General features: G+C 33.9%; 1 protein-coding gene across 1 annotated transcript in view; it reads right to left on the bottom strand.

The window, feature by feature from the left end:
- LOC144974381 (uncharacterized) overlaps positions 1-7281 on the bottom strand; it is an 8384-nt gene extending 1103 nt beyond the window's left edge. The window contains exons 1-4 of the mRNA XM_078917217.1: positions 7159-7281; positions 6723-6747; positions 4094-4295; positions 1-2338 (exon numbers count right to left, since the gene is read on the bottom strand). The exon at positions 1-2338 is cut by the window's left edge and continues 1103 nt beyond it. Coding sequence (XP_078773343.1) covers positions 2020-2338; positions 4094-4295; positions 6723-6747; positions 7159-7269 — 657 coding nt within the window. The 5' untranslated portion in view covers positions 7270-7281 and the 3' untranslated portion in view covers positions 1-2019. The remainder of the gene's footprint in view (positions 2339-4093; positions 4296-6722; positions 6748-7158) is intronic.
- Positions 7282-10000: the final 2719 nt, after the last annotated feature.

Below are 10000 nucleotides of genomic sequence, written 5' to 3'. Positions count from 1 at the left end.
CCCACCCAGACCGTGGGGATTGAAAAAGCAATTCGTACTAGAATTTTTTTAACGTTTACTCCTAACAAGATTGGTCAATTGGTATGGCTATGACCTTTAACTTGATAAGAAAACATTTACCCTGTGGCTTAAAACCAGACCAGCCTACCGAAAAAAAAATATGTAAAAAGTCGTTTATCTAGTTTTTAGGAGATAAAAATTGTAATCGTTATTGTTAACTTTAGAGATCAACAATTTACCCTGACAATGAATCAATAACACTTCAAAATCCTTGAAATGATGTAGTCTGGCACCAATTTTCATTTTCAATAGGTTTTAATGACGACTTTGAGATGCTCGTAATTCTACGGATTTTTTCGTAGTAGTCGGCAGGTCTGCTGAAAACTACCGTATCACGTGACATCTTTGAAATGATTCTTCATGATTATTAATTTTCTATGCCAGCTCTATCGTACTTTTGAAATTGCACGTTTTAAAAATATTGGCCAAAAAAACCCCAACAGCTCCAAATATCGATCGATTAATAAGACCTTCATCATATCGAAAACTCTAACACGATTTTCAAGTTATTCACGATATTTCCCAATAAAAATAACAATACTCTCGAGAATTTATCTCTAAAACTTTGGTTTAATCTGGAGGGAAAATTCGAATTTGGTCAAATCTATACATGTGGCCCATTACCGCTGAACAGTACTGTAGTGGAAATTGAATTTATAGCCAGAACCATGAGATGTGTGTTAACACACTTCTCTTTACTGAGAAGAAATAATATAAACTCTTCATTCAATGCATAACAGAGAGATGATTTACAAGGGAAAAAAATATCAGCTCTCAAAACTAACTATGACAAGCCCTCTACATGCTACTTGTATAAATAAAAATAACATAGTATGAATTTTCTTTAAATTAAAAAACAAACATATCAAAACCATTATCTAGTAATTTTGATGGACAATTCATCACATAGAAAGATATGATATCATGTCAATATGCAGAATGTATCGATAATATGTAACCAATCGTCTCAAAATGGTATTATGTCGGGGGAACCTGATGCTTAACTCTCTCATTACCAGCCGTTTTCAGAATTTATCATTAAACTTCCAACCCACCCAACAAAACATTTCTTTTCTACTCAAACAGAAAAGGAACAAGTAGATCTACATTCCATACAAAACAATGTCCAGTGTCTAATTTTTATCGCTATAACAAAATATTTTCTTTATATAATTTGTGATGTACAAGGGATATCAGAATGAGAAAACTGTTGGTTGCATCGTAACGAATGAGACGATTTTCCTATGAATGATAATGAGAGGGTTATTATTGAATTTCAAAATCATCTCAAACACTTTGACTTATTTCAGGACATTGAATTATATTTTCTAAACTTTCATAAACCTGAAATTTTCCATTTCTGGTCATCTCGACCTAAAAAACATCAGGGTTTGTTTTTTTTACCTTGTTCGTTCCGACATAATACTAGCCTGACTTAACGGGTCACACATGCCTTTAGAGCTTTAATATAAAATAATGAAATTATGAAAATTGTATTACAATACAAGAAGTTAGAGCAGTAGATACATGGGAGTTTTTTTAAAAATATGACAAAATTATCATGAAATTATTCAAAAAGATAAAACAAAAACAAAATGAGTCGTTATATTCAGCATATATTTGGGCTAGAAAGTAAGATGTAATCACTCTAAAAACCAGTAGATCAATCACAATATATGTATGCCGCCCACCCGATGACTGATTTTACACTTCCATGGAGATTGGAGCCAATTTTTGACACTAAACTATCGTTCCCTATTCATATTCAAGGAATCGGAGTGTAAAGAATGCTCAGCTAAAATAAATACATATCAAGAAATGAAAGCTTTAGAATAAAATCATGTAAAAGAAGTAGACAACACCGTAAACACCTCAGAGAAGTCACATGACCTCTGTAAATATCAGCATATGATCAAGAAATAAAGTCAAGAGAGAAAAAACAAACTTTCCAAAAATCCTTCAGTTATTCATAAACATCTTCAAAAGCCGGGCGGGATCCAACATTGATGAGGCGCTTTCCACTTTGCTAGACCCTAAAAGCCTTTCTTGTTTGATTCTGAGGATCTCAGATGGACCATATGACGCCTTTTCAAGCTGCCAGCCCATGATATTGCATGATGCAACAGAGGCGTTTGGCCCCCTTATTCGTTTCGCCTCTACCCAAACTTGCTGATCTCGTTTCAATGGCAAAACCAACGTCCCAGAGCAGACATCTTCAGCGTTCTTTGTGGAACCTAAGTAGACTTTCTCTGCCAGGCCATCGATCTCAAAATAATACCTGAAATCAAATATAAAGTTCAAAGGTGAAATTAAAAAATATTTTGTGATTGTTTAGACTGCTTGGTTTTAACCTTCGTTTCTAAAAACAAATAAATAACAATCAAATTACAATGTAGAAGATGGGTCAACGTAAGCAGCAATTTCTGATGATTACACTTCAAATCTGTGACATTTTATCTGGTCAGCAAAGGCTCTTCCACATTCATGTCCTCTACAACGAATACTCTACAAATTGAGAGGGCTTTGTCTTTATTATATTATTTATTATTATTATTATTATTATTATTATTATTATTATTATTATTATTATTATTATTATTATTATTATTATTATTATTATTATTATTATTATTATTATTATTATTATTATTATTATTATTATTATTATTATTATTATTATTATTATTATTATTATTTTTGTTATTATTATTATTATTATTATTATTATTATATTATTATTATTATTATTATTATTATTATTATTATTATTATTATTATTATTATTATTATTATATTATTATTATTATTATTATTATTATTATTATTATTATTATTATTATTATTATTATTATTATTATTATTATTATTATTATTATTATTTTATTATTATGATTATTATTATTATGATTATTATTATTATTATTATTATTATTATTATTATTATTATTATTATTATTTTTATTATTATTATTATTATTATTATTATTATTATTATTATTATTATTAACATTATTATTAGTGTCATCATCATCATAATTATTACTATTATTATTATCATTATGGTTGGACAGGTGGTCTCTATGTAGAAGTGAAATAAAGAGAAAATACTCAATACAGTAGTATCAAACAGGGATGGTCGTTATAGACTGGTGGTCAAGAGGACGAACCCAAAGATTGTGAACAGGGACACATTATCAATTGGCCGAAGAAAGATGACCTGAGTGCTTGCGACAATTATCGAGGTATCACACTTCTCTCCATACTTGGGAAGACTTTCAACAAAATTCTGCTGAAAGATGCAGTAGATGCCACACTACGAATTTTAAAAAAACAGACAGGTTGTCGACAGAAACGATCATACTTGAGCAATCGTTGAAAAGGAACAGTCTTCTCTATACACATTTTGTTGCCAACCGTAAAGCATTTGACAGCCTACATCGAAGCAATCTTTGGAAATTACCCATATACTATGGAATCCATAAAAACCTGTCTAATTTGATCGAGAAATCATATGAGAGAATGACTTGTCAGGTAGTTCATGGAGGGAAACTAATACGAGCGTTTAATGTGAAAAGCTGGCGTACAGCAGGGTTGCCTCCTCTCATCAGTTTTGTTCCTACTTTCCATCGACTGGATAACGAGAGAGACAATGAAGGGCGAGAGAAACGGACTCAACTCGAAGACCTTGATGTTGTGGATGGTCTTGCACTTCTCGTCCAAAGTCTTGAGTAGATGCAATCCAAAATATCTAAATTGGCCCAAATTTCATCGAGACTGGACCCATGCTCAAGCTTTTCTCATATATTTTTTCCCTTTGTTCTAATTTCAGCTCATAGTCCATATTTTTTAAAATTTGTCTGTAATATACAAGCGCGCCCTTTTCACTCAATAGGGATAATAAGGTAAATCATATCACCTCATATTGAGCTATTTTTGACAATTAAATCTTGTTTTAAAAGGCAACTACACATCAAATCAGTATAAGAGGATAAGCAGAAATAACGTTTTAAAAGCAAACAATCAAAGCACCTACCTGATTTCTCCGTCTCCTTCTTGGTGCATTTTCCAACCGATATTGATAGCACAATCTCCTTTAGGCTTAATGCTGCCAGTCTCCTGATTTAACAGCCCAGATGCGAGAGCAGAAGCGATTTCCGTTAATTTGATGCTCTTTCCATCTTGGAGGGCCTGGCGTGGTTGAAGTCGGACACAAAATGGGCTTTTGTTCCTCCCATCTGTATTGTTTGGTGTCATAAATCACGTATGAGAGGAAAAAGGAGGAGGGGGGGGGGGGGAGAAATAGAAAACAGTATAAATAACAATTTTTATTGTCAATTAATGATAATGATAACGATAAGAAAATAATAAGAATAATAATAATGACAATGATAATGATGATGATGATGATGATGATGATGATGATGATGATGATGATGATGATGATGATGATGATGATGATGATGATGATGATGATGATGATGATGATGATGATGATGATGATGATGATGATGATGATGATGATGATGATGATGATGATGATGATGATGATGATATATTCTGTGTTTTGAGATAATACCCCAAAACTGTTGACGTATTATCGTATCATATCATATCCTTTAAAATGCTTTCTGCAAGTTCCATGCATGGATACAATTTTTCGATGTTATATAAACACTGTCCTTGTCAATTTGACAATTTTCAGTATATAATCACTGTTTCAAATTATTAAATAATACACAAATAAGTGACACAATCAAGATTCGAAGTAAAATTTTCTAAATCAACATTCCGCCTTTGGACATTCGAGAGTTGCAATTTATTAATCTATTCTTTTTATTTAAATAGATTCGGGGATCAATTATTTTTATCGTCGAACACAAAATTACTGGCAAATCTAAAGATTATAAAACTATTTTTGACAGACCGATATGCGAGTAACTTGCCAAACTTTTTATTTTATTTTTGCCTAATTCTATCATCCGATGACTCTAATTAATACTAAGAAAGTCGTATTCTTCAGTCGTAAATTGAAAATTGGCTTTCACTGCGCATGAGAGTTAATTGATTCTACACACTTTTAGCACATCTGCAACAAAAATTGATGACATAACTTTATATATGTCTTGATATTATCAAGCAAAACTAATCCCATTCTCAACAAAAAATGATGATGTAATTTTAAATCTCTCTTGATACTTCTTCTTTTAACTTATTCCGCAGTTTGCAGGGATGCCATAATGAATGCCACATCTCCATGCATCTCGGTTCAGAGCATCATCTTCCTCCAGGCCGAGTTCTTTCATATCATCCCACAATCTAGTCTTTGGGCGTCCCTTTTTTCTCTTTCCCGCTATTTGTAAGTCCAATAGTTTCCTTCCCACGTACTACTTCTCTCGTCTCTTTACATGTCCAAACCATTTCAATCTATCTTTTCTCATCTTTTTTAATACATTCTTCACTTCAGTCAACTTTCAAATTCGTTCAGTTCTCACTTTATCTTTTCTTCTCCAGCCAAGTGACCATCTCAACATCCTCATTTCGGCCACCTCAACTTCTTTTTCTTGTTTCTTTGTTGTAGCTGCTGTCTCTAGTCCGTATAACATTGCTGGTCTTACAAGTGTTATATATATTTTCCCCTTCAGCTTTGTGGAAATTCGTTTGTCACAAATAACTCCAGTTACCTTCCTCCAATTATTCCAGCCTGCCTGTATTCTCTTCTTAACCTCCATCTCATTGCCCCCATCTCCTTGAACAGTTGTTCCTAAGTACTTGAATTGGTTTGTCTCTGGCAAACCTTCTTCTCCTATCTTTATTGGTGGTTCTGCTCTCTGTAGTCCGATGCACAAATACTCTAAGGAATTTCTTAGGAACAAATATATAGTAGGTTGTCAATGTTATTTTTTTTTATGATAGAGCACAGAATAGCCGGCAAATCTAAAACTGAAAAATAACTCTATATTTTACAGATTGATATACGAGTAACTCGCCAACATTTTTTAAAATAAGGGTAAATCTATCGCCCGTTGACATAGAAAAGATCCGTCTCGATCTAGACGTCTATATTTAGTTCCACAATATAAAAGTATAATACGTGAATGCCGTCTTGTAATAGCCTTTATTTCTCCGCTAATATTGCGCTTCTCCACTTATATACATAATGCAAATTAAATAATATCCAATATCCTTGAACATTATTGACTGAAATCAAATATTATATTGGTAAGTTATTAATCAATAGAATTCCTTAAAATGTTAATTGAATAAGAATTTTAACTCTCAAAACTTTAATCTATTACAAATGGGCATAGTTCTTTGAATTAGATTTTTCCTTATAGACAAATTACATCTTTCAGCAAATATCTTAAACTTATGTCACCTAGTATTTGTATCATACTAAAAAAATAATTATAATCTATATTATAAAGGTTTATGCATAAATGAATAAGATCACCTCGTTTTCTACGATATTTTAGTGAAGGGAAATTTAGATACTTTAATCTTTCTAATTAAGATAGTTGTCGAATTTCAGGCAAAAGTCTAGTAGCGAATCTTTGTGCGTTCTCAATGTTGATAGACAGTCGTTTAAATAAGGGACTCCAACTACAATTTTCATATTCCAGACAAGGCCTTATGACAGACAGACTTATAAATAGCTATCTTACCATTCATTTGCTCCAATGTCTTCATCTAAAGAGAAATGAAGAGAAAAAAAAATAACATACATATGTTTAATTTCATTTATTCAATACGGTGAATGGGAGGGGTGAGAGGATAAGGCAGAGAGGGAAAGATATATATATATATATATATATATATATATATATATATATATATATAGAGAGAGAGAGAGAGAGAGAGAGGCAGCCAGACTGACAGGCAGATACAGAGAGACAGCCTAGGCTGCCAGATAGAAAGAAATAGAGAGGGAGGATAGACGGAATGAAGGGGGAGGGGGGAGGGGTGAGAGGATAAGACAGAGGGAAAGATATATATATATATATATATCTATATATATATAGAGAGAGAGAGAGAGAGAGAGAGAGAGAGAGAGAGACAAAGAGAGAGAGAGAGAGAGAGAGAGGGGGGGGGGTTACTCACGGCTGCCATTAAATGTAAAGGATCTCTTTCGTCATCCGAGTCTTTCGACTTCTTGCCATCCTTTTTTTGTTTTTTCTTCCAAGATGTTAACATCTCCAGCTGTTCCTCCATAGCGTCAATAGACCCAGTCTGATACCGTCAAAATGGATAAATAATATGTTACCGTGACACAATGTGTTCATTTGGTATTATTTGGGGATGAGACAGATTAAGAAAAATTGAATTTAACCCTTTCCTTTCCAGCCATTTTAAAAATATTGTACCCACAGTTTTACATCAACCCTAAAAAAAATAAAAAGACGAACTTCTTTAAAAAGAAAAGCAAAACATCTAGATTCTATACATAGTATGCACTTGGCTGAGAAGTTCACAACATTGCCATCTGGAATAACTGAGAATAACTCACAAACGCGGATGGCAAAATATAATAACAAAGACTTGAGTGACGTCATCTTCGTTCTATCTATACATAATGCTAAAGTGATCCTAAACTTAAACTGTTTGAAGCTGTGGGAAGTAAAATATAATAAAATTATATTCAGATTTTTAATTAATAGCGCGTGTTGTCCTGGTTTTCCCACACAAAAACATACACAAATTGACATGGAAATCACGAGATGGGAAAACAGAAAGTCAGATAGACCATATAATTATCAACAGAAAATGGAAGAGCAGTTTAAACGATGTCAGAGTCAGACGATTGGCAGACATTGGAAGTGACCACCATCTTGTCACAGCCAAAATCTCTTCTAAATTGATGAAAAAAAAATTAGCAAAACAGAAGGAGAAACGTTTCAACACAGATAAATTGAAAATCCCAGATATCCAAAACAATTTCAATATCTCAGTAAGAAACAAATTCAGTACAATACAAGATATTACAAACATGACAATCCAAGATTTCAACCACGTCATGCAGGAAAGTGCCACTGAACACTTAGGACACAATAAATCAAATACAGAGAATTGGATATCAGCAAGGTCATGGGAGCTCATTTACCAAAGAAAATCAATCAAACTAAATCTCCTGAACGCTAAATCCCCCCGACTGAAAGAAAGGATATCCAGTGAATACTCATTGAAGGATAAAGAAGTGAAAAAATTCACAAGGAAAGACAAATGAGATTCTGCAGAAAATTTAGCAACTGAGCAAAAAATGCAGCTGTAAGACAAGACACACAAACGCTATACAAAATCACAAAAAAGCTCTCAGGAAACAGAAGTTATGGTCAAGAGAAACCATTAAAATCCCAAGATGGTAGTGTCATCACAGACGAAAAGGAGAAAATTGAAAGATGGAGAGAATATTTTGCAAACCTTCTGAACAGACCAGATCCATCTTCTTACTCAGATATCCCAGAAGCAGAAATGGACGTAGAGATTAATCTTGGTCCAATCACTGAGCATGAGGTGCACGAGGCAATACAACAACAACAAAAATGGCAAGGCCCCAGGTATTGACAAAATCAGTGCGGAAATGCTTAAAGCGACCTCGCAAGAAATGTCCAAAATTCTCAGTAAATTGTTCACCAACATTTGGGAAAAAGAAGAAATACCAGAGGATTGGCAGAAAGGCATCATCCATAAAATAGCCAAGAAAGGAGACCTGGGAAATTGTGCTAACTGGCGTGGAATCACACTCCTGTCCGTAACGAGCAAAATTTTTAATAGAATCCTTCTGAAAAGAATCTCACCTCACATTGAAAACATTCTTAGAAAAGAGCAGGCAGGGTTCAGAAAAGGGAAGTCATGTAGTGACCACATATTTACCCTGAGACAAATCCTGGAGCAAAGCATTGAATGGAACAGCCCCCTCTACACCATTTTTGTCGATTTTGAAAAAGCCTTTGACAGCTTACACAGAGAGTCCCTGTGGAAAATACTCCGCCATTATGGTATACCGATGAAGATAGTCAACTTAATCAAAGCAATGTACAGCAACTACCAATGCCAAGTGATCTGTGGTAACAATTTAACAGACAGCTTTAATGTAACAACTGGTGTAAAACAAGGCTGCATACTCTCCCCACTTCTGTTTATCCTGACTCTAGACTGGCTCATTCAAAATACAACTGATGGTAAGAAGAGAGGCATTCGCTGGACAGTGACATCCTTTCTGGAAGATATAGACTACGCAGATGATATTGCGTTAGTTTCCAGTACACATAGAGACGCCTCAGAGAAACTAAACGTACTACACAAGAACGCCTTGAAAATTGGACTGAAAATAAATTTCGATAAGACTGTGTACATTAGGGTGAATCCAAAACATGACAGTGAAATTAGGATAGATGAACATATAATTGAAGAGGTAACAGAGTTCTCCTACCTCGGATCCAAAATAACAGACGACGGAAATGCAGAACACGATATCAAGCACAGAATTCAAAAAGCAAACCAGGCTTTCGGCATGCTGAAAAACTTTTGGAAATCAAAACAAATAATGAAAAAGACAAAGCTGAAAATATACAAGAGCAATGTTTTAAGTGTACTCCTTTATGGAAGTGAAAGCTGGAAAATGACATCCTCCTTAATACAGAAACTAGAAGCCTTTCAGAACAAGTGTTTAAAAAGAATTTTAAATTTATTTTGGCCTACAAAAATAAGAACAGTGGATCTATTAAAGAAAGCTGACTGCACTAGCATTGATAGCCAAATAAAAAGAAGAAGATGGCGTTGGCTGGATCATGTGGCCAGAATGGAAAAAGGATCACTTCCCAAGACAGCCTTGTACTGGACAGCAGATGGGAAGAGAAAGCGGGGAAGACCCAAAGAAACCTGGCGAAGGACCATGGAGAAAGAATCAAAGGTGGCAGGCCTGTCCTGGAATACAGCCACCGCA

This window comes from Berghia stephanieae, chromosome 6 (genome assembly GCF_034508935.2).
Source record: "Berghia stephanieae isolate SIO BIC M18660-M18661 chromosome 6, UCSD_Bste_1.3, whole genome shotgun sequence".
NCBI classification, from domain to species: domain Eukaryota; kingdom Metazoa; phylum Mollusca; class Gastropoda; order Nudibranchia; family Aeolidiidae; genus Berghia; species Berghia stephanieae.
Note: the sequence above shows the minus strand (reverse complement) of the source record. Positions and strands in the feature narration are given on the sequence as shown.